The 22793-nt window shown below is 69.2% G+C and overlaps 3 protein-coding genes across 3 annotated transcripts; all 3 read right to left on the reverse strand.

Moving 5' to 3' along the window:
- Positions 1–564: 564 nt before the first annotated feature.
- On the reverse strand, positions 565–11122 carry CELF3 (CUGBP Elav-like family member 3; the record flags this gene model as incomplete). Its single annotated transcript, XM_082495924.1, is given in 13 exon segments — positions 565–692; positions 1431–1574; positions 1942–2040; positions 4356–4421; positions 4497–4646; positions 5204–5342; positions 5960–6103; positions 6997–7076; positions 7450–7468; positions 7470–7579; positions 7979–8027; positions 9759–9841; positions 10978–11122. Coding segments are annotated over 13 exon segments (1356 nt in total).
- Positions 11123–12638: 1516 nt separating this feature from the next.
- Positions 12639–16594, reverse strand: MRPL9 (mitochondrial ribosomal protein L9). Its single transcript, XM_082495953.1, has 7 exons — positions 16492–16594; positions 15867–16026; positions 15395–15519; positions 14890–14940; positions 14545–14646; positions 14052–14135; positions 12639–13392 (listed from the first exon to the last, which is right to left on the reverse strand). Exons 1-7 carry the CDS (start codon positions 16570–16572, stop codon positions 13261–13263), a joined length of 735 nt encoding a protein of 244 aa, XP_082352079.1. The 5' UTR covers positions 16573–16594; the 3' UTR covers positions 12639–13260.
- Positions 16595–17182: 588 nt separating this feature from the next.
- Positions 17183–21556, reverse strand: TDRKH (tudor and KH domain containing; the record flags this gene model as incomplete). The annotated part of the gene is made up of 12 exons (XM_082495967.1): positions 17183–17484; positions 17698–17788; positions 17901–18020; positions 18146–18297; positions 18408–18472; positions 18739–18911; positions 19000–19166; positions 20108–20375; positions 20447–20586; positions 20729–20918; positions 21034–21140; positions 21433–21556. 12 exons carry the CDS (start codon positions 21554–21556, stop codon positions 17393–17395), a joined length of 1689 nt encoding a protein of 562 aa, XP_082352093.1. The 3' UTR covers positions 17183–17392.
- Positions 21557–22793: the final 1237 nt, after the last annotated feature.

The following is a 22793-nucleotide window of genomic DNA, read 5'->3' on the forward strand; positions in this document are numbered from 1 at the left end:
CCCCCCCCCCCAGCAGGACCCCCCCCCCCCACTCCCCAACTTGGAGCTGGTTTTGGTCCTGTTTGGTGAGAAAAAAGCTCCAAGCAGGGTCCCCCCCCCGGGGGGGGCAGTGCCCTGCGGGGAGTGGGGGGTCTTGGGGGGGGTGGGGGTGGCGTGCCCCCCTCCCAGGGCAGACTGGACCCGGGTGCTGGGGGGGGGGGTGTTGGCACCCAGAGCCCACCCAGCCCTGCCTGGACTGGGATGGACTGGGGGTTGGGGGGGTTGGGGGGGGGGGGTGTCCATATCGGTCCTGGAGGGGGGGTCCATCCTTCCTGAGCATGTGGGGGTCTGTGTCCCCCCCCCAGCAGGACCGAGCCCCCTGTGGGCACCGCTGAGGTTGGGGGGGGGGGGGGGGGGGGGCTGCTCTGCAATGGGGGGCACCCAAAGGTGCTGCTCCAGAGCCTCCGGACCTGGGGGGGGAGATGGGGGGGGCGTTAAGCAGGTGGGGGGGGGGGGGGGAGCAGGTGGGGCTCCTGGCCGAGGGGAGGGGGGGCCCCGGGGGGGGCCCCGGGGGTCTCACCGGGCTCAGTAGGGCCGGTTGGCGTCTTTGGGCCTCTTGAGCTGCACCTTGAGGCGCTTCATGCCGATCTGGAACCCGTTCATGGCCTGGATGGCCGCCTGCGCGCTGGCCGGGTTGTCAAAGCTCACGAAGCCTGTGGGGACAGCGGGGACAGCGGGGACGGTGGGGACAGTGGGGACGGTGGGGACCGGGGATGGCCCCAACCCTCCCCTGCCTCTGTTCCACCCCCCCCTGGGAAGAGGTCTGCCATGGGGCAAGGTGGCCCCGTTGGCACATCATGTGGTGTCCCCACCCCCTGACCACGGTGCCCCCGGCCATGATGTCCCCCATGTTCTGGCCATGGTGTCCCCACACCCTGGACGTGATGGCCCCGGCTGGGGTGGCTCTGGCCAAGATGTCCCTGTGCCCCGACCATGGTGTCCCCCTACCCCCGCCGTGGTGTCCCCCTACCCCCGCCGTGGTGTCCCCCTACCCCAGCCATGGTGTCCCCTACCCCCGCCATGGTGTCCCCTACCCTGACCATGGTGTCCCCCTACCCCGACCATGGTGTCCCCCTACCCTGACCATGGTGTCCCCCTACCCCAGTCATGGTGTCCCCCTACCCCAGTCACGGTGTCCCCCTACCCTGACCATGGTGTCCCCCTACCCCAGCCGTGGTGTCCCCCTACCCCCACTGTGGTGTCCCCTACCCCCACTGTGGTGTCCCCCTACCCCCACTGTGGTGTCCCCCTACCCCAGCCGTGGTGTCCCCCTACCCCGACCATGGTGTCCCCTACCCTGACCATGGTGTCCCCCTACCCTGACCATGGTGTCCCCCTACCCCAACCGTGGTGTCCCCACCCCCGGTGGCCGCAGGTGGTGGTGGCCCTACCGAAGCACTTGCTCTGGTTGGTGGCGCGGTCCACGAAGACCTTGGCGGAGATGACGTTGCCGAAGGGCAGGAACATCTGGAGGATCTCGGTGTCGGCGAACTCCTGGGGCAGGTGGTAGATGAAGATGTTACAGCCCTCGGGGCCTGCGGAGGGAGCGGCGTCACAGCGGGCACGGGGGGGGGGGGACGGGGGGGGGGACACCGGCCCCGCGCCCCCAAACCCGGCCCCAGGCACTCACCCCACACCCCCCGAGACCCCCCCGTGTGCACCCCAAGACCTGTCCCTGCGCTCATCTCCCTATGGGCACCCTCAGCCCCCCCCCACCTGGGACACCCCCAAACCTCAGTGGGGCACCCCCGAACCCCAACTGGGGGGGGGGACGACACCCCAATACCCCCCCGGGGCTCCTCCAGCCCCCCCCGGTGGTTCCCTGGGGCACCCTGAGCCCCACACCCTGGGGGGGGGGGGTGTCCCCTTTTGGCGGGGGGGGGGTCCCCGGGGTGCGCTCACCTTCGCGCTGCTGCTGCTGCGGGGGGGGCGGGGGGGCGAGCAGGGGCCCCGGGGGGGCGAAGGCCGGGCTCACCAGCCCGTAGGCTGCGGGGTAGGCGGCTGCGGGGGGAGACGGGGTCAGCCCTGCGCCGGGGGGGGGGCACAGACACCCCCAGATCCTTCCCAGTACCCCCAAAGCCAGGCAGTGCCCGCCCCCACCAGTGCCCCCCAGTATCTGCCCCACCTTCCAGTGTTGTGCCCCCCCCCCGTGCCATGCAATGCCCCCCCAGCTCCTCCCAGTGCCATGCAATGCCTCCCAGTCCCCCCAGTGCCCACCAGTGTCCCCAGTGCCATGCAACGCCCCCCCCAGCTCCTCCCAGTGCCATGCAATGCCCCCCCAGTGCCCCCCAATGCCATACAATGTCCCCAGTGCCATGCAATGCCCCCTCCCCAGTGACTCCCAGTGCTCCCCAGTGCCATGCAATGCCCCTTAGTCCCCCGCCAGTGCCCCCCAGTGCCATGCAGTGTCCCCAGTTCCATGCAATGCCCCCTCCCCAGTGCCCACCAGTGCCACGCAATGCCCCCAGTCCCCCCCAGCTCCTCCCAGTGCCCCCAGTACAATGCAATGCCCCCACCCCAGTGCCCTGCGCTGCACCCATCTCCCCCCCAGTGCCTCCCAGTGCCCACCACTGCCATGCAATGCCCCCTAGTCGTCCCCCCCAGTCCCATGCAATGCTCCCAGTGCCCCCAGTGCCGTGCAATGCCCCCTCCCCAGCTCCTCCCAGTGCCCCCAGTACAATGCAATGCCCCCTCCCCAGTGCCCTGCGCTGCACCCGTCTCCCCCCCAGTGCCTCCCAGTACCCACCACTGCCATGCAATGCCCCCTAGCCCCCCCCCCAGTCCCATGCAACGCTCCCAGTGCCGTGCAATGCCCCCTCCCCAGCTCCTCCCAGTGCCCCCAGTCCCATGCAATGCCCCCTCCCCAGTGCCCGCCAGTGCCACGCAATGCCCCCAGTCCCCCCCAGCTCCTCCCAGTGCCCCCAGTGCAATGCAATGCCCCCTCCCCAGTGCCCTGCGCTGCACCCGTCTCCCCCCCAGTGCCTCCCAGTGCCCACCACTGCCATGCAATGCCCCCTAGCCCCCCCCAGTCCCATGCAATGCTCCCAGTGCCCCCAGTGCCATGCAATGCCCCCTCCCCAGCTCCTCCCAGTGCCCCCAGTCCCATGCAATGCCCCCTCCCCAGTGCCCGCCAGTGCCACGCAATGCCCCCAGTCCCCCCCAGCTCCTCCCAGTGCCCCCAGTGCAATGCAATGCCCCCTCCCCAGTGCCCTGCGCTGCACCCGTCTCCCCCCCAGTGCCTCCCAGTACCCACCACTGCCATGCAATGCCCCCTAGTCCCCCCCCAGTCCCATGCAACGCTCCCAGTGCCGTGCAATGCCCCCTCCCCAGCTCCTCCCAGTGCCCCCAGTTCCATGCAATGCCCCCTCCCCAGTGCCCGCCAGTGCCACGCAATGCCCCCAGTCCCCCCCAGCTCCTCCCAGTGCCCCCAGTGCAATGCAATGCCCCCTCCCCAGCTCCTCCCAGTGCCCCCAGTCCCATGCAATGCCCCCTCCCCAGTGCCCGCCAGTGCCACGCAATGCCCCCAGTCCCCCCCAGCTCCTCCCAGTGCCCCCAGTACAATGCAATGCCCCCTCCCCAGTGCCCTGCGCTGCACCCGTCTCCCCCCCAGTGCCTCCCAGTACCCACCACTGCCATGCAATGCCCCCTAGCCCCCCCCCAGTCCCATGCAACGCTCCCAGTGCCGTGCAATGCCCCCTCCCCAGTGCCTCCCAGTGCCCCCAGTGCAATGCAATTCCCCCTCCCCATTGCCCTGCGCTGCACCCATCTCCCCCCCAGTGCCTCCCAGTACCCACCACTGCCATGCAATGCCCCCTAGTCCCCCCCCAGTCCCATGCAACGCTCCCAGTGCCGTGCAATGCCCCCTCCCCAGCTCCTCCCAGTGCCCCCAGTTCCATGCAATGCCCCCTCCCCAGTGCCCGCCAGTGCCACGCAATGCCCCCAGTCCCCCCCAGCTCCTCCCAGTGCCCCCAGTGCAATGCAATGCCCCCTCCCCAGCTCCTCCCAGTGCCCCCAGTCCCATGCAATGCCCCCTCCCCAGTGCCCGCCAGTGCCACGCAATGCCCCCAGTCCCCCCCAGCTCCTCCCAGTGCCCCCAGTACAATGCAATGCCCCCTCCCCAGTGCCCTGCGCTGCACCCATCTCCCCCCCAGTGCCTCCCAGTACCCACCACTGCCATGCAATGCCCCCTAGCCCCCCCCCCAGTCCCATGCAACGCTCCCAGTGCCGTGCAATGCCCCCTCCCCAGCTCCTCCCAGTGCCCCCAGTCCCATGCAACGCCCCCTCCCCATCCCCGCCCCAGTGCCCCCCGCACCCACCTGTGTAGTGCTGCATGCCGGCGTAGGCTTGCTGCAGGGGGTCCCCGGGGGCGGCGGGGCTCTGGGCTGGGGGCAGAGGGGCGTTAGGGGGGTGGGGGGCAGCGGGGGGGTGAGGGGGGTACGGGGGGGGTTGGCGGGTACCTGGGAAGGGGGGGACCCCCCCGGCGTAGACGGCCTCGGGGGCCGGGGGTCCCGCGGGCTGCGCCGGCACCGGGCTGTAGCCGTTGACGCTCAGCGGGGCCGCGATGGCGGGCACCGGCGTGGCGGCCATGGCCGGCGGCGTGCTGGTTCCTGCGGGGACACCCGCGTCACCCCCGCGGTGGCACCTCCTCACCCTCCGTCCCCACGTGCCCCTGTCGTGCCCCCCTCCCTAAGGATGCCCAATCCGGGTGTTCCCAGCCGCGGTGCCACCTCCATGTCCTCGTCCACAGCACCCCCCCCATGGCCCTGAACCCTCCCTGAGTGTCCCCATCTCCCCGTGTCCCCACCCCTGGTGCCACCACCCCTGGTGCCCCTCGTGTCCCCATGCCACCATCCCATGTCCCCCCATCACCCCTTGCTGCCCCGTGTCCCTTCTGTGTCTCCACATCCCCGTGCCCATTGTCCCCATCCTGATGTCCTCGTTCCCCGGTGTCCCCATCCCCAATATCGCTCTCATGTCCCCATCCCCGGGTGTCCCACCTCCTGGCGCCGCCCCACCATGTCCCAAATCCCTGGACATCCCTGCTGGTCCCCCATTCCCGGCTGACCCCCATGCCCCCATCCCTGGTGTCCACCATCCTTGGTGTCCTCCATCCCCAGGTCCCCCCACACCCCGTGTCCCCATCCCCGTGCCAGGTGCCACCTACCTGAGGAGGGGGGCAGGGGGGTGGCGATGAGCCCGTTGGGGTTGACTGTGCCCATGTGCTGCATCTGGACGGCCATGGTGGCCATGGGGCTGAGGTAGGCCGAGTGGGCGGCCACCAGGGCCGCCTGCTGCTGCATCAGCTGCGGGGACAGCGCCTGGCACCGGGCACCGGCCACCGGGGTCCCCTCCCGGAGCAACGCGCCCCCACCCCATGGGGGACACCTTCATGGCGCCGTGGCTGCCACCCCACTGCCCGGCACCCTGGTGCCACCGTCCTGGGCCATGGGGATCCATCATGTCCCAGTGTCTGTCACCCCAATGTCCCATCCTGGGCCATGGAGGGGGTCCATCATCTTCCCACTGTCACCACAGTGTCCCTTCCTGGGCCGTGGGGCCCACCACAACATCCGTCACCCGCTGACCCTACCCTGGCCCACGGCAGGGGGTGTCCACCCTCTCCCCATGCCCATCGCCCAATGCCCCTATCCTGGATTATGGGGTCCATCACCCTCTCCCTACCTGTCACCCCACAGCCCCATTCCGGACCGTGGGGTCCGTCATCTCCCCGTGTCCATCACCCCACACCCATCACCCCACACCCATCACCCAACGTCCCATCCCCGATCCAAGGGGGTTCATCGTCTCCCCGTGTCCATCACCAGACACCATCACCCCAAAGAGCTCATCCTGGACCATGGGGGTCCAATGCCCCCCCGCGCCCACCCTGTCCCCCCCTCCTGCCCCCTGCCCACCCTACCGCCTGCGTGTAGGCACTGTAGGCCCCAAACTGGAGGGCGATGGGGCTGAACATGCCCAGCTGGCTGGCGACCTGCTGCATGCGCCGCAGGCCCCGCTCCTTCTCCGTGTCCGCAAACTTCACCACCAGGCTGGAGGAGGCGCCCTGCAAGGGGACACGGTGCCATGCCGTCACCCGCTGGGTGGCCACCCGTGCTGGGCTGCTGGGAGCCCCCGGGGGGGACAACAGGGTGGGGATCGTGATGGTGACAATAATGGGCATGATGGTGGGAAGAGTGGTGGGGATGGTGACAGGGATGATGATGGGGATGATGGTGGGGGTGATGATGAGGATGATGGTGGTGATGATGGTGAGGATGATGGTGGTGATGATGGTGAGGATGATGGTGATGGGAATGATGATGGCAATGATGGTGGGGACAACGGTAGGGACGATGGTAGAGTTGATGATAGGGGTGATGGTGGGGACGATGGTAGAGTTGATGATAGGGGTGATGGTGGGGATGATGGTGGGGACGATGGTAGAGTTGATGATAGGGGTGATGGTGGGGATGATGGTGGGGACGATGGTAGAGTTGATGATAGGGGTGATGGTGGGGATGATGGTGGGGACGATGGTAGAGTTGATGATAGGGGTGATGGTGGGGATGATGGTGGGGACGATGGTAGAGTTGATGATAGGGGTGATGGTGGGGACGATGGTGGGGACGATGGTAGAGTTGATGATAGGGGTGATGGTGGGGACGATGATGGGGGTGATGGTGGGGACGATGATGGGGGTGATGGTGGGGACGATGGTAGAGTTGATGATAGGGGTGATGGTGGGGATGATGATGGGGGTGATGGTGGGGACAATGGTAGAGTTGATGATAGGGGTGATGGTGGGGATGATGATGGGGGTGATGGTGGGGACAATGGTAGAGTTGATGATAGGGGTGATGGTGGGGACGATGATGGGGATGATGGTGGGGACAATGGTAGAGTTGATGATAGGGGTGATGGTGGGGACGATGGTGGGGACGATGGTGCCCGTCTCACCGGCAGGGTGCGGCTCCCGTGGAGGGCGGCGATGGCAGCCTGAGCCTCCGCGTGGCTCTGGAACTTGACGAAGGCGCAGCCTGGGGACAGCGGGTGAGCGCCAGCGCGGGGACAGGGACACCCACCTCCCCCAGGGGACAGTCTCCCTCACCCCCCCTCCATAGCACCCGGGGCCCCTCACCTGGGCGCCCGGGGACGGGGACAAGGGCCACCACACGGGGTGCCCTCAGCCCCCTCCATGCCTTGTGGGCCCCCCCATCACACCCCCACCCCATGGCCCCCCCTTGAACCCTCTGCACCACCCCCACCCCCCCCATGGACCCTCTTAACCCCCTCCCTGCCCCCCACATCTCCACAGTTCCCATCTCTGCCCCATGGAGCCCCTCCTCCCCACCACACAGGAACCCCTGAGCCCCCCGCCCCGGGGTGCCCCCCCCCCCCCCAGCCCCCCACCTTTGCTGGTGCCGTCCGGGGCCGCGCAGCACCGTGCACTCGTCGATGGTGCCGAAGGGCTCAAACATCTTCCGCACGTCCTCGTCCGCCTGCTGCTTGCTCAGCATCCCCACGAAGAGCTTGCGGTCCTCTGGGGGGGGGAACGGGACAGGGGGGTGACACGGGGACAGCACGGAGGGGGGACACCCACCCCTGCCCCCCCATACACACACACTGGGATGGAACACCCCTCCACCTCCGGGGACACCGTGATGGGACCACTGGGATGGGGAGATGGGGACACCACAGTGGGCCGGGACCCCCCAGGATGGGGACACCACTGGGGATGGGACACACACACACACCCCCCCCGGAGAGTGGGGTGTGGAGATGGGGACACCGCTAAGATGGGGACACCCCCGGGATGGGGATAGCCCTGGAGAGAGGGGGACGGGACATGGGGTGGGCCTGGGGGGCGGGGAGGGGATTGGGGCCACAGGGGTTGGGGACAGGGCGTGGAGGGGGGTGGGGGGTTTTGGGGTGCCGGTACCTCCTCGGCTCTCACTGTCCGCCGGCTTCACCTGGATGGGCCGGTTCATCTGGGGGGGGACAGAGCGGGGGATGGGGACACAGCCCCCCCCCCACCCCCCACCCCACCGCAGGGACCCCGCGTCCGGCCGGGCACCCTCGCACCCCCCCGTTGGTACCCAGATCCACCCCACAACCCCCCACACCCCCCCCCCAACACACACACCTTCCCCGTACCCCAAAGATGCTCCCGTCTCCATGGCAACCCGGCCCTGCATCCCGTTACCCGGCAACGGGTACCGCGGCGACCGCCATCGGGGGGCCTGAGGGGCCCCACAGACGCGCTAATGAGCCCCCCACCCCCTCCCCGTTAATTAGGGGGAGATGAGCCCACCCCCGCCCCCCCCCCCCCAGCCCCGTAACCCCCAGAGGCCGGGGCGGGGGGGGGGGGGGAGGAGGGCGCAGATGCCCGGTAACCATGGCAACGGCAGAATATGCTCCATGGCAACCGCCTACTCAACCCCAATTTACCCATCCCCGTTGCCCGGCAACGCCGCTGACATCATCAGCGCTCGCTATAAACAATGACGGGGATGGGGGGGGGGGGGGCGGGATGGAGATGGGGGGGGGGAACCCCCCAGGTCTGCCGTGACCCCGCCCCTCCCCCCCCCCGGGATGGAGCCGGGACTGGCGGAGGGGGGGGACGGGGGGATGGGGGGGGGTATCACCGTGCCCCATGGCGGGGGGGCCGCGGGGGGGGCCGGGTCTCAGCCCCGGCTGACCCCGGGCGGCCCCTTTCCCCCGCCGAAAGCGAAGGTGGCCCCAACCCCCCCCCGCCCCCCCCGCCCCAGATGGTGCTGGAAATGCCCCCCCGGGGTCACTAATCCCCCCTAATCCCCCACGGGATCAGCCCCGGCCGGGGCGGGGGGGGGGCGTAGAGCATCGCGGGGGGGGGGGGGGCGGGCAGCGGAGCCCCAACACCCCAAATTGCCCCGGGACCCCCCCCCCAGCATCACACACACACCCCCCCCCGCCCCGACACGGGGGGTGCGGTGCGTCCCGGTCCCGGTCGGGTGGGGGGTTGGGAGGGGGGGGGGGCAGCTGTCGGGGCGGTGCCGCCCCTAATCCCCCCCCCCCCATCACCACCACCACCACACCCCCCCCCCGGCAAATCCCCCCCGGGATTTACAGCCCCCAAATCCCCGGATTATCCCGGCGAAGCCAAATCTCCCCCGGGGCCGGCGGGGCACGCGCGGCCCGCCCGGGGGGAGGGACACCGACACCCCCCCCACCATCCCCGGGGACCCCAAACCCCCCCACGAGGCCACGGCCACCCGCGGCCCCCAGCGCCCACGATGGGGGGGGTATGGAGTTGGGGGGGGGGGGCACCCCCCGGGTACCCCAGCTGCAATGGGGGGGGGGGCACTCCTTCCCCCCCCCCCCCCCCCCCCCCATGGCTTTGTTAGCTCAGCTGCCCGGTGCCCACAGCTCTCCTGGCAACGCTTCGTTAGCGCCAGGCCTTCGTTAGCGCCAGGCCTTCGTTAGCGTCGCCGGGCGACGCGGCACCCACCCGTTATTTATAACCCCCCCCAAGCAGATGTTCGGGGGGGGGGGATGTGTGTGTTCCCCCCCCCCCCAAATAGTGGGGGTCCGGACAGCTGAGTCCTCCCACGGGCGGGTGATGGGGCGGCGGTGGGGATGGGTGTCACGGGTGGGGGGGGGGGTGTCACGGGTGGGGGGTGTCTACGGGTGGGGGGGGGGGTGTCACGGGTCAAGGGGGGGGTCCCCGGGCCCCCACTCACCCCCGGGAGGGTTTTCTGCTCGTGCAGAGCGCTCTGCGCCTTCAGGGCGGACTCGCGGGCGCAGTAGGTCAGGAAGGCGCATCCTGGGGAGAGAGGGGATGGGGGGGGGGGGGGGGCGACACGGACCCCCACGGCCCCTATAGCACCCACAGCCCGTATGGCACCTGGAACCCCCATTCCCAGGGCACCCAGACCCCCCCCTTATAGCACCCAAGGTCCCCCTATAGCTGCCAGACCCCCTATAGCGCCCACAGCCCCATATAGGACCCGGATGCCCCTATAGCACCCAGAGCCCATACGGCACCTGGAACCCACATCCCCCCGGCACGCTGACCCCCCCTATAGCGCCCAGATCCCCCCTTCTATAGCACTCAGATCCCCCCCCCCATAGAGCCCAGACCCCCCACCCCATACCCCCCAGACCCCCCGTTTCGGGGCGGTGCCCCCCCCGGGCCCAGGCAGGGCACAGGGACGGGTCCCCGATGTCCCCAGGCCCGGGGCAGCCTCAGCCCTGGGGGGGGGGGGGCGGGGGTGTCATCCCCTCCCCCCCCGGGGGGGTCCCGGCCAACTCGGAGCAGCGGCCCCGACACCCCCCCCCCATTCCCCTCACCCCCGTCTCGGGCCTGCGCCCCCCCGGGTCACAGCCGGTGCCGGGGGGGGAGGGGGTTGTTGGGGGCTCCAGGACCCCCCCCCCCCCCCCCCCGCCGGGGTCAGGCATTGGGGGGGCACAGCCCTACCGCCCCCCCCCCCCCCCCCCCCCCCCCCCCGGGCAGCGCCCGCCGAGCGCCCACGCAACACCCCCCACCCCCATCACCCCCCTCCCAACACCCCCACGGCCTCCACCGGCACAACCGCCCCCGCGGCACCGGCTGCACCCGGGGGGGGGAGAGGGGGGACCCGGGCCCTGTGCTCGGGGGGGGCTATTCCCGGTGCTTATTCCCGGTACCGGGGGGCCGCTCCCGGTGCCTATTGCCGGTGCCCGGCGGGGGGCTCCTCCCGGTGCCCGCGGCTATACCGAGCTCCCGGTTCCCGTTATCGCCGGTGCCGACGCCCGACGATGCTGCTGATGCTGACGATGATGATGATGATGGTGGTGGTGGTGCCCCACACACGATACCCAACGCCGCCGCCCGGTGCCGGTACCGCGGGGGAGGGGAGGGGAGGGGGGGGGAATGCCCGTTCCCCGGCGCCGCCCGGTGCCCGTTCCCGGTGCCGGTACCTTTGTGCATGCCGGTGTACTTGTCCTTGATGACGGTGAGCTCGTAGATCTTCCCGAACTGCTCGAAGATGGGTTTGAGGTCCTTCTCCTCCAGGTGCCGCGGGATCTGCCCCACGAAGAGTTTGATGGCGTCGGGCTCCTTCATGGGGCCGCCGGGGGGGGACCGGGCCCCGGGGCCGCTCCCGGCGCTCGCTGCGGCTCCCGGTATGGCCGGTGGCGGCGGCGGCGGTGGTGGCGGCGTATGGGTGGGGGGTGTTTTTGCCGCTTCCCTCTCCCCACCGCTCCCGGTTCGGCTGCCGGTGGCGGCTACCCCGGTGCCCGGTGCCGGCGCACACAAAGGACGAGGCGGCCCCGGGGCTCGGCGCGGCTCCGGGGACGGGGCGCGGCGGGGCGGGGGCAGCTCTGCCCGGGGGGCGGCGCTCCCGGTAGATCCCGGCCGTTTCCCCGATGGGGCCTCCCGTATCGACGGACCCCGAATCCCGGCGGCCGCCGTCAGCGCCCGACCCGCCGGTACCGCCCGTTCGCCGCCCCGCTGCCCCCGGTAGGGGTTGGGGGGGGGGGGGGGCGCGGGGAGCCCGGTAACCGGGCGGGGAGGGAGGGGAGGGGGGGGGGGCTCAGCGCCCGGCCCGGCCCATGGCGGCCGCGCTCCCCGAGAGCCCCGGCACCGGCACCGGCTCCCGACGGGCCCGATCCCGTTCGCCGCTTTTCTTCCCCGCCCGGGGCCGCCCCGCCCCGCCCCGCCCGGCGCTGATGTCAGAGCGGCACCGGGGCCGCCAACCGGGCACCGGCAAACGAGGACCGGGACTTGAGGACCGGGACCCCCCGAACCGGATACGGCCAACGGCTACCGGCACCCGAGCACCGCCTCGCCCCGGGGCTCCGCCGCGGCGGCCGCCGGGGAAAGGAGGGGAGGGGGCGAGGGGGGGGGGGGGGGTGCGGGGGCCGGTGGTGTGCGCACGCGTGTCCGTGTCCGTGCCGGTGCACACGCGGGGGCGGGAGTGAGTCCGTGCGTCCGTCCGCGCGTGTCCCCGTGTCCCGCCCCCCCCCCCCCCACCCCCACCCCCGGCGGGCGCTGTCCCCGGTGCTGAGCGGCGGGAGCGGGGCGGGGCGGCCCCACGGACACGCCGCGCACCGGCGACACACTCCCCCCCCCCCTCCATCACACCCCCCCGTGTCACTCCCACGCACACACGCCCGTGTGTCACACACTCACACCCCCCCACCCACCCCCCCCGCGCCGTTGCCATGGCGACGGGCCACGACGGGCACAGCCAAGATGGCGTCGCCGCAACCCCCACCGTGTGTGTCGTCCCCCCCCCCGGTGCCGTGGGGTGGGGCGGGACACGGACTCACGCGGGGTGTGTGTGTGTACACACTGCCACACCCACCCCCCCCCGGGACACGATCACACGCGGGGGAGGGCGGCAGTGACACCCCCGTGGCAGTGTGGGCGACCCCCCCCCCCCCCATCTCGGGTGGGGTCTGCCGTGGGCTGACCCACGGGTGACAGTGTCCCGTGTCACACACACACACACACACACACACACCCGCAGCGGGGAGTACCCGCGGGACCACCCCAAGCCCCAGCGGCCGCTGTGGAGCTGCCCCAGGTGGGACACGACCCCCCCCCCCCAACGGCACAAAAACACCCAAAATTAGCATTAAGAAAAAATATTACCCATTTTCCATTGCGGGAAAACACACAAAAACAGCCCTTTTCCCCCCAAAACGCTGTCGTCCGTCCCCCCCCGTCCCCCCCCCCCTTCTTCCAGGGAGCTGCTGCTCCGGCACACAGCCGATGTCCCAGAGTTCACTGGAGGTGGGGGGGACACTGGGGGGGTCCCCACGGCTATGGGGGGACTGCGGGGGGGGGGTCCCACTCCAATAAGGGGCAGTGAGACACCCCCCCTTCCCCCCCCCCCTTGCCTGGCGTCGCTGTGATGTCACTGCTCCCCAACGCTGCTCCCGGGGGGGGCAGAAGGTGCTGGGGGGGGTGGGGAAGGCTGCACCAGGGGGGTATGGAGACCCCCGGGGAGACAGAACCCCCCCGGTGCACTCCCAGGAGGGGACCCCCACCACGCCGACCCCTTCATTCAGTGCAGGGGGGGACAGGGGAACAGCCCCCCCGCGGCACACCAGCCCAGGGGAATCCCCCCCACCCGTACCACACCGGCGCTGGGCCCACACCGGGGTGCCGGGGGGGGTTGGAGGACCCAGGGGGGAATTGGGGGTCCTGGATGGGGGTTTGGGGGATCCTGGGTTGGGGGTCAGAGCCCCCCCAGGTCAGAGGAGCGTCTCCCGGTGTGCCGCCAGCTGCGCCTGCTGCTGCGCCAGCCAGTGCTTGTAGCGCTTGGTCTTGGGCCGCATGAACATCACCACCGACATGGGCACCCGCACCGTCTCCAGCCCGTTCACCTGCAGCACGGGAGAGGGGGGGGTCACGGGGGGGGGGGTCACAAGGGGGGGAAACCCCCCCCGCCCCCCTCTGCGTCACCCCGTGCCCCCCAGGGAGGGGGCAGAGGCTGCGGTGCTGCGGTTTACGTCTGCAGCTGCTTCTCTCCCCCCCATCCTGCACCCACCGCAGCTCCATCCCAAAATCCCGGTGGGGGCTAAGTTTGGGGGGGAAGAGGGGAAATCAGGGGGAGAAATCGGGGGGGCCCCTCGCCCCTTCCCCGCCCTGGCAGCTGTGGGAATCCGGCACAGCCACGGAAGCGCCCGGCAGCGATGACATGGATGCGGCGCCGGCTGCGCTCCCGGAGGAGCCAGGAAGGACAAAGGCTGAATGGTGGTGGGGGCTCTGCTCTATCCGGGGCGCGGGGACGGGGCGGGGTTGTTGGTTATTTTTAAAAAAAAAATAAAATAAAGTATTTCTGCTCCTCACACCCCGTGCTGGAGGACGGGCCCTGCCAGCGCGGCTCTGGGTTTCTCCGGTGTGGGCATGTGGGCGAAGTGGCCGGTGTTGGACCCCCGCGGGAGGTGGGGACGGGTTCCACGGGCGAGGGGACGCGGAGGGACACGGGGGCTGCACTGGGGATGGAGGAGGGGGGGGACACACCAAAGGGCCATTTGCTCACCGTCACGTCGCACCAGTACTCGCCCCAGCGGGTGATGGGCTCCTCTGGCAGCTTCAGCGCGTGGGGAGGGACGAAAACCCGCAGCTGAGGGACAAGAGGGCCAGGATGAGGGGCCGGGGAGGGGGGCAGCCCGCAGCGAGCCCCCCCACAGCTCCCTGGCCCCTCAGCGGGACCCCCGGCACGGTGAGGGCAGAGCTGCCGGGCCCGCGGCACCGCGCCATGGGAGGGACCACAGCCTCATCCCCCGATTTATCACCTTCCTCCCGTAAATCCCTTTAAGGTATTAAACCCTCTGCTGAGCCGCTCTCGGCACGTGCCCCGGCTGAGCCCCGAGGCAGGCACGGCTGTGCCGCTGGCTCCTCAAACCCCTTCGGCGACATCCCTCCTCGGGATTTGGGCGACTCCCACGGCTCCGCTCGCGCACAGGAGCTCCCAGCAGCGGCAAAGGGCTCCCGGCCGGCGGCTCCGGGCAACACCGGCGTCAACCACTCACGTTTTTGAGGAAGTGTCGAGCCACGATTTCGTTGTTCAGCTCCCACTTGACGTTGTTTTTCATGCCCACCTCGAGGCGGCACTTCTTGAGGAACTTGATGGTCTGTAATGGTGGGGAGGAAGGCGTCGGGGAGCGGAGGGGAGTATAGGGGTGCCCCGGCCCTCAGCCCAGCACCAGGGAGCGCACAACACGCGCACACACACACACGTGTGCGCGCAGGCAGCTGCCTGCTCCAGCGGCAGCCGGAGGGAGAAGCTTCCCGGCGCTCAGCCAAGGTTTTGTGCTTTCCAGGACTCACGGATTTCTCTGGAACAACTCTAGACTCGCCGCTGCCCCTCCGCTCACCTTCTCTCCGCTCTGGGTTTGGAGCACCTCCAGCTTCCCTTCTTGGCGCAACTGCCAGGGAAAGAGGATGGAGGAGAAGCAATGAAAGGCAGGCTCGGCACCGCCGCGCGCCCGCAGCACGCTGCTGTGGGAAAGGTGGCCCCGGAGGGTTCTGCCGTCATCGCAAACCCTTCAGCACTCTGCAAAAGAACTTATTAACGAGCGGGGCTGGGATGGAGGGCTCGGGTGTTCGTTAAGCTCATTATTATCTAAATGACACGGCGCTTGAATTAAGCCGAGACCGTTCAGGTAACACCTACGGCTCCCATGTGCAGCTCAGCAAGATCCCACAACTGTATTTCTACGGCAATCAGCAGATCTCTCCCCAGGAAACCACAAACACGTGAGTGGAGGGAGATAGGGATGATCCCACAGAGAAACCGATCCTTTAAGTCCTGATTTCCAAGCGTGGACAGGACAAAAACGCCCTGGCCGGGCTGGGAGCAGCCCCTTCGCACCGACTCACCTTCTTCTCTTCCTCAAACATTTTCCTGTTCTCTGGCGAGGCGTAGACAGCCAGTCCCTGCGGCAGCAGCTTGTTACGACCCACATGTTTCTTCACGCTGACCACGTCTCCCCGGTTCCCCAAATCTGCGGGGAGAGGGGCGAGAGGCGATGTTAGCGAGGCCAGAGAGGAGCTGCTCAGCCCTCCCACCAGCCCTTGGCAGCATCTTGGACGCTCCATCTGAAGAAACAAACAAAAAAAAAAGACCCCAAATGCCACAAAATTATTTTGGGGGCTCTGCAACCCTAAATTATCCTGCAGCCCGAGGGATGAATCCCTGCTACCACCGGATCACTGGAAATGGGACTGTATGGGGGGATGCTGCCTCTCCACTACACGGGTGAGGGCAAACCGTGACAGAAACCAAATTAACTGTCGCAACGGGTGCCCAACTCTGCTGCCGGACAGCAAATGCCAGTAAAAAGGAACGTACTCTCCACCGACTGGGTGAGGATCAGCTCCAAATTCCCCTTGGGCAGGTGCTTGGTGTCCTCCAGCAGCCGGTAGATGCGGTGCCTCCGGGGGTGCAGGCGAGGCTGCCGCCCCTCTTTGCTGAGCGGGACCTGCCACCACCGCTCCACCACCACCGTCTCCTGCCCGGGACCGGGGGGGCAGAGGTGAGCCCCCGGTGCCGAGCGACCCGTCAGCTGCCCACCTGGAAATCCCGTTCCGTCCCGGGGAGGAGCGACCGAGGCGAGAGAAAACCCCCACATACCCCTCCCCCCCCCCCAGTCACCCCAATTCTCCCCGTGCGACAGCAAAGCCGCCTCTCCCCCGACTGTTCCCTCGGTAACCCCCAGCGCCCGCCCCCCCCACTTTATTAAACGCTCCCTCGGCCCATATACCCCATAATCTCTCCACTAAACCCCCCCAGACGCCCCAACGCCCCTATACAGACCCTCTGTACCCCCTGCCACTCCCCAGCACCCAACGGCCGCCCCCCAAGCGCCCCCGCTCCCCTCACGGACACCCCTGTACCCGCCCCCAAGGGCCCAAACGCGCACCCAGGTACCCAAACAGCCCCCACCACACCCACTGCCGCCCCCTCCGGCCCTCACCCGACTGTGGCTGAGGCTCAGGGCCCGGCTCACCGCCCGCACCAAGAGGCCGCAGCCCCCCGCCGCCCCCCGGCCCAACATGGCCGCCCCCGTCCCGCCGCCGGCGCCGACCGAGGACCCCGCGGGACTGCCCGCCGCGCGCCTGCGCTCAAGGACCCTTCCACACACACTGCGCCTGCGCAGAAGGCCCCCGCGGGGCTGCCCGCCGCGCGCCTGCGCCCGAGGACTCCCTGCGCCTGCGCAGAAGGACGCCGCTGGGGCTGTCCGCCGCGCGCCTGCGCAGGAGCGCCCCACCGGTGCCGGTCGCCGGCGCCCGAGGACCCCACCGGGGGCTGTCCGCCGCGCGCCTGCGCCCGGTGCCCCCAGTACCCCCAGTTCCCCCCCCTCCGCCCCTCCGTTAGCCCAATTTCCCCCCGTGGTGGCCCCGGATCCCCGTTCTCCCGCCCCGGTCGGCAGCTCACGCTTTTACCCCGAAATGACACCCAAACCGGGGGCTCCCCCCGGTCCCAGCTCTCCCCTGACTGGGCCCAGTTCACCGATCGGCCCCTCCCAGAACCCGCCCCCCCCCCTCCAGCCTCAGAGACCGGGGACGTTTCCCCCGCTGGAATGGGGGATCCCGCGGAGCGCAGTGGTGGAGCCTCCCGGTAACCGGGGACAAGGAGTTCCAAAACGTTGCATTTTATTGAACCAGGACACCAACACCGTGCCTTCCCCTCGCCGCCGAACAGGGCTGGGGCGAAAACAACGCAGTACCAGGACAGACCAGGAGCTCCCAGAGACCCGACCGGTTAACGGCAGCACTGCCGTCCCTCGGCAGAGCGGAGCCCCGGTTCTCCCCGGGGAGGGGACACAACCCCTTGGCCAGTGTGGCCATTAAGATATAAAAAAGTACCGGTAACCATCAAACCGGGATGAAAATAGGCGCCGGATCCCTGGGGGAGCTGCCGGGGATGACCCCGCTCACGGGACGCTCCTCGCTGTCCTCGCCGCCGCCTGCGCAGAGCCGGGGAGGGGTCAGGGGGTGCCGGTGCCGCGCTTGGCGCTCCGGCAGAGCCGGTTCAGGGAACGTCATCCCACCCTGGGAGCGTCGCAGCTCCCGAGGGAACCGGCTGCAGGAGAGGAACCGGCTGCCGGAACTCACGGCGGTGCGTTACCGGTGTAACCGGGCGCGCTCCCCGCCGGCATCCCCGGCACGAGGGGCCTTACCCGCCAGGCTGACGCCGGCCGGGGGGGTCTCACCAGGACTGTTCCGGGGCTCTGACGTGAGGCTCTCCATGGAGGTGCAGGCACTGTTCTCCTGTGCCAGGAAGAGCCGCGTTAACCGTCCCCCCGGCGGCACCGGGGCTGGCTCCCTCCGAGGAAACCGCGCGGCAGGACAAGCCGCTCGCTGCGGTGCTGTGTCTGCTCACCGGCATCTCCGCCGCGGGTTCCTCGTCCGGCCGCGGGGGGCTGTCCCCCGCCGCCCCTTCCCCCTGGGGAGTGGGGACAGCGTAGCCCAACCGCACCAGCTCCGCGCCGATGTCCAGGTTCTGCGCCGAAAGGAGACGGGGCTGGAGAGCCGGTGGCGCCGGAGAAACGCCGGGGTGGGGGTCAGGGGAGTGTCTGAATGAGCGCAGCTCAGGGCGGGGATCCCCTCTCCGCGGTGGGGGCTCACCTCTCCGTGGTGGACGTCGTAGAGCCGGACGTTTGGCCGCGGGCAGAGCCCAGACTGGACATAACTGGAGATTTTTGCCACCAGCGGTTTCCACTCGGCGCAGTGGGTGAGCCGGTCGAAGGCATCCAGCGCTGCCTCTTCCCACCCGGCCCCTGTGCAGAGCGTTAACGGGGCAGCGGAGCCCCCTCGTTTAGGAGGGGATGACTCCAAGTGTCGGCTGCGGGGCCGAATTCCGCCCCCCCGGCGCCCCCTCCCTGCTCACCGGCGGGCCCGATGCCGGCCAGGCTGCACTCGATGGCCTGGAAGGGCAGGCTCAAGAAGTCGCTCCTGGCAGGGAGAGAAAACCACTGTCACGCCAAAGAGAAAACCGCCACGTGCCACCGGCCCTCCCGGCAAGGACAGCCCTCCTCAGCCACCATCCCGGCTCCCCCGGGGGTTTCCGCGGCTCTTCACGCCCCAACTGCTTCACAAAACACCGGATTACCCCGGCTAACTCCGACGGCGACGCAGCCACCAGCCCTCGCCATGCCTCCCCAGGGAGGTTAAACCGCAGCCCCGTTGTTGTGTCCCCCCCGGTGACACCCCGCGCTCACCGCAGGGCTCGCAGCGCCTCGCGGGGGGCCTCCCCGTTGTCCCCAAAATCCACGTAGTAAAGGTCAAAGTTGCCGTTTTCCAGCGTGCCCAGGACACGGGCTCGGTACCACTCATTGTCATCGGCGTAGGGAGCGGCCACGATGTCCCCTGCTTGGACGGTTGAGAGCTCTGCCTGGGGGGACACACAGGGTGGGTGACATCCCCAGACCGGGCGAGGGGACCCACTGTAGGGGGGACAGTGGCACCCCGTGGGGTCTCACCGCACGGCCGCTGCTCTGGTAGTACTGCCCCATCTCGGCCGTCAGCTTGTCCAGCTGCAGGCTGCGGTGGCCGACGATCTGGATCCAGAAGTGGTTGGGGTTTTCCGTGGCTGAGACGTAAACTTCCAGGTGCTCGTCGGCGTGGAAGCTGAAATCGGGGCTGGGAACTGCGGGAGAGGTGTGGGGAGACCCGGTGAGAGCCGGAGGGGGGCGACCGAGGGGACCCCCCACAACGATGGGGAGAAGTCGAGATCCCACTGGAAGAGTCACATCTCGGACGACCCGCACGATAAATGACTCCATCATGAGCCGGGGAGGCAGCGGCTGAGCCGCCCTCGGCTCCGGCCACGTCAACACCCGCAGCAGGGGTGGAGGGCGCAAGGCCAGGGCACAAAGCCACCGGCACGCCGGGGTGACCCGGTGTTACGATTTGAGGAACCCACAACAATTTATTGTCCTTTAGACAATTATTCTTTCACACGATGACCTCTCCCCACCCGGGAAGGAGAATCAGAAAAAACAGGGAAACCCGAGGGTTGACATATAAACAGATTCAATAGAATAATACTAAATAATTAACATTAATAATACTAAAGAACCAATATTGACCGTGATACCAGTATACAAGGATTATACTCAGGGGGCGGGGTAAGAAGTTCTCAGGATCACAGCCATCATAGAAAACTCCTCAGCAAACTTTCTAATTTATACTGAATGTGCCGTTCATGGTATGAAATAACCCTGTTGGGCACCTCGGGTCAAGTGCCCGCGTCTCGCTCCTCCCCGTCCCTGCACCTGGCGAGCTCAAAACCACTGAGACCTTGAAACCCGCATCCCGTAGCTGGCTATAACGTAAATATTTTCACCAATTCAGACACTAGAGTCTTCTAAAAGTGCAGTTTTCCCTGGCATCGGAAGAGACCTTACTGAAAAGTAAAACCACTGAAAGAGAAATTAATCCTGCGTCGCTCAAACCAGGACACCCAGCGCCACTAAAACAGCTCCCAACACTCCACAGGTCCCCGAGGGACCTGACTAAATATGTGTGTGTGTGTCCCAGCACAGATTTCTCATTGCACCCCGGGGATGAGGCAAACGCTTCTCTTACCCTCAAATTTTGGCACTGCGGCATCAGGCCCTGCCGCCGGCTCCTCCAGCTCATCGCTCTCATCCTCCAGCTCCTCCTGGCCCAGGAATGAGCCCTCACCCCAGGATGAGCCCCCGTCCTCTTCCCTGGGCTCCGGCGCCCCATCGGGGAGCGGCTCCAGCTCTCGCCGGCTGCCCAGGGGCTGCTTGCGCTGGCACCGCATCGCCGTCGACTGGGCCAGCTCCTTGCGGAAGGCGTCCTCTTCCATCAGCTTCTCCATGATGAGTTTCTTGGGGGGAAAGAGGAGAGGGTTGGGCTGGGGGGCCAAGCCGTCCCCCAGCCCCGCTGCCTCCCGCTCACCTTGGCGGCTGCCACCTCTTTCTGCGTCCCCGAGAGCTGGATCACCCTGACGGGGGCCAGGCCGGCGTCGGCCTCACGCTCGCAGAGCACTTTGGCCCCCGAGCTGCGGCAGATGCCCCGCACCGTCTCACCGCCGCGGCCTGCGGGAGAGAGCGCCCCAGGGAACCGAGGCAGACACACTGTCGGGGCTTTTGACAGCAATTGTGCCACCACAGACACCGAGCGGGTAAATTTGTGACACCTCCCGCTGTCCCCTGCCTCCCCGGGGGAAGGTGGAGGTACCAATAATCCTGCCAACGGCTCTCTGGGGCACGCAGAGCTGCTCCGACACCGGGGTGCTCTCCTTCACGATCTGGTGGATGGCGGCTTTCGCCCGGCAGACTTGGCTGGGGGATCCCGAGATCAGCAGCACCGTCTCCTCGCCCTCCTCCTCTCTCTCCACATCGATGTGAGCCCCCGTCTCTTGGCGTAGCTGCGGGCACAGGGAGTGGGGGGACCAGCCCCCCGCTGGCATTTACTGGGGCTCCCAGTAAGCTTGGCCTTTCCCTGTCACCCCCACGAGAGGGACAGCCTCCGGCACCCCTTACCTTTTTGATGGTGGCTCCCTTCCGGCCAATGATGGATTTCACGGCCGCCTGAGGGACTTGCATCTCGATTTCCAGCTCCTCCTCTCCCACGAAGGTCATCCGCTCCTCTGAGGGGAAAGCGGTGATGGCGGTGGGTCCCCACAGGCACCTCCACCCCCGGGGGGGGGGGGAGGGGGGGGGTAAACAGCACAGGGGACACTCAAAGTGGGCAAAGCTGCTCCAACAGCCGCCCCATCGCCAGGGAGGGGTCCGCAGAGGCTCTGGAGATCCCCAGGGTGTTCACCTCGGCACGCCCGGGGAAGGCGAGAGGTGCCCGGGCTACGTGGGGAGGCGGCTGAAGGCCCACGCGTGGGAGGGGGGGACAAAACCCGGGGGTGGGGGGTGGGCTGCTACACCCACCTCGGCTCTCCCGGTACCGGCGGTACAGGATGTAGAGAACAGTGGCGCCAGCCGGGATCCCCAGGACCACGGCGACCTTCTGCAGCGTCGTCAGGCTGCTCCAGTAACCCCTCTCCGCAGCCATCCTCCCCACCGCCATCCTCCCCGCCGCCTGAGGAAGGACCCGGTTTACCGGGCGCCAGGGCCCTGCCTGGCGGTGGGGGAGCCAGGCCGACCCCCCCGCCCCTCCCCGCACCGGGCCACCCCCCGCCCGGCTCCCTCCCGCCCGCACACCCGCGGAACGGGCGCTCCGGCCTTAAGCCCTCCTCAGCCCCGGTGCCGCCGGTACAGGCCGAGGCCTCCCGGCGCTCCGGCCGCGGCGGGTGGGCACCGACCCCTCGCGCTCCCGCCGCCCCCCGGGCCGGTCTCAAGCTACCTGGGGAGCCCGACCACGGCGTTGCGGCCTCCAGGAACCGGCCCCGGCCGGGACCCCCCGGCGCGGCCTCGCCCCGCTCCCGCCGCGCCGCCGCCCCTCGAGCCGCCGCCGCCTCCCGCGCCCTGCCGCCGCTAGCCCCGCCTACCTTCCCGCCGCCCTCCAATCGCCGCGCCGCTCCTCCCCGCCCCACCAATCAACGCCAAAGGAGTGGCGGCCAATCCCCGGGCAGCTACCCCATAGGAAAAGGTGCGAGGGGGCGGGGCATAGCACCAGCCTGGGAATAAAGCGGCCAATCCGCGCCGCGCCGCGGCCGGCTGGAGCCAATCAACGGGCGGATCGGGCCCGCCCTGAGCGGTGAGTGACGGGCGGGCTGTCCCGTAGAGCGGGCGGGCGGGGGGCTCTGCCCCGCCCCTCAGCGCCGCGCGTGGCCGTGGGGTCCCGGGGGGCGGTGCGCCGTGGCCGCCGCGCTCGGCGTCACCCGGGACCGACCCCCCCCGCGACACCCCCTGTCGCTCCCCCCCCCCCCTTCGTGTCACCCGGTGTCACCCCGCCCCCCCCCCCCCGAGCCGCCGTTCCCCGCGTGACAGAGCCCACGGACGCGCCGTCCCCCGAAAAGCCTTTATTCCCCCTCGGGACAGCCGCGGCGCCCCCGTCGCTCACCCCCCCGCACCCCACCCGCGGCGGGGGGGGCGCACCCCCACGCGGGACTGCCCACGCGGGACCCCGCGGCTGCGGGAGAGTGGGCCCGTCCCGGGTGGGGCCGCGGCCCAGGGCACCCCGAAGTGCTCTGCGGGGTGGGGGCACCCACGGGTGGCGGGGCATCCCCCCGTGACGGGGCACCCACGGGTGACAGAGCCTCGCTGGGCGACAGTGTCCCCGTACGATGGACCCCCCCGGGGCGATGGAGCGTCACCGGGTGACAAAACCCCACCGGGTGACGAAGTCC

Source organism: Vanellus vanellus (genome assembly GCF_965231255.1).
Source record: "Vanellus vanellus genome assembly, chromosome: 27".
Classification (NCBI taxonomy): domain Eukaryota; kingdom Metazoa; phylum Chordata; class Aves; order Charadriiformes; family Charadriidae; genus Vanellus; species Vanellus vanellus.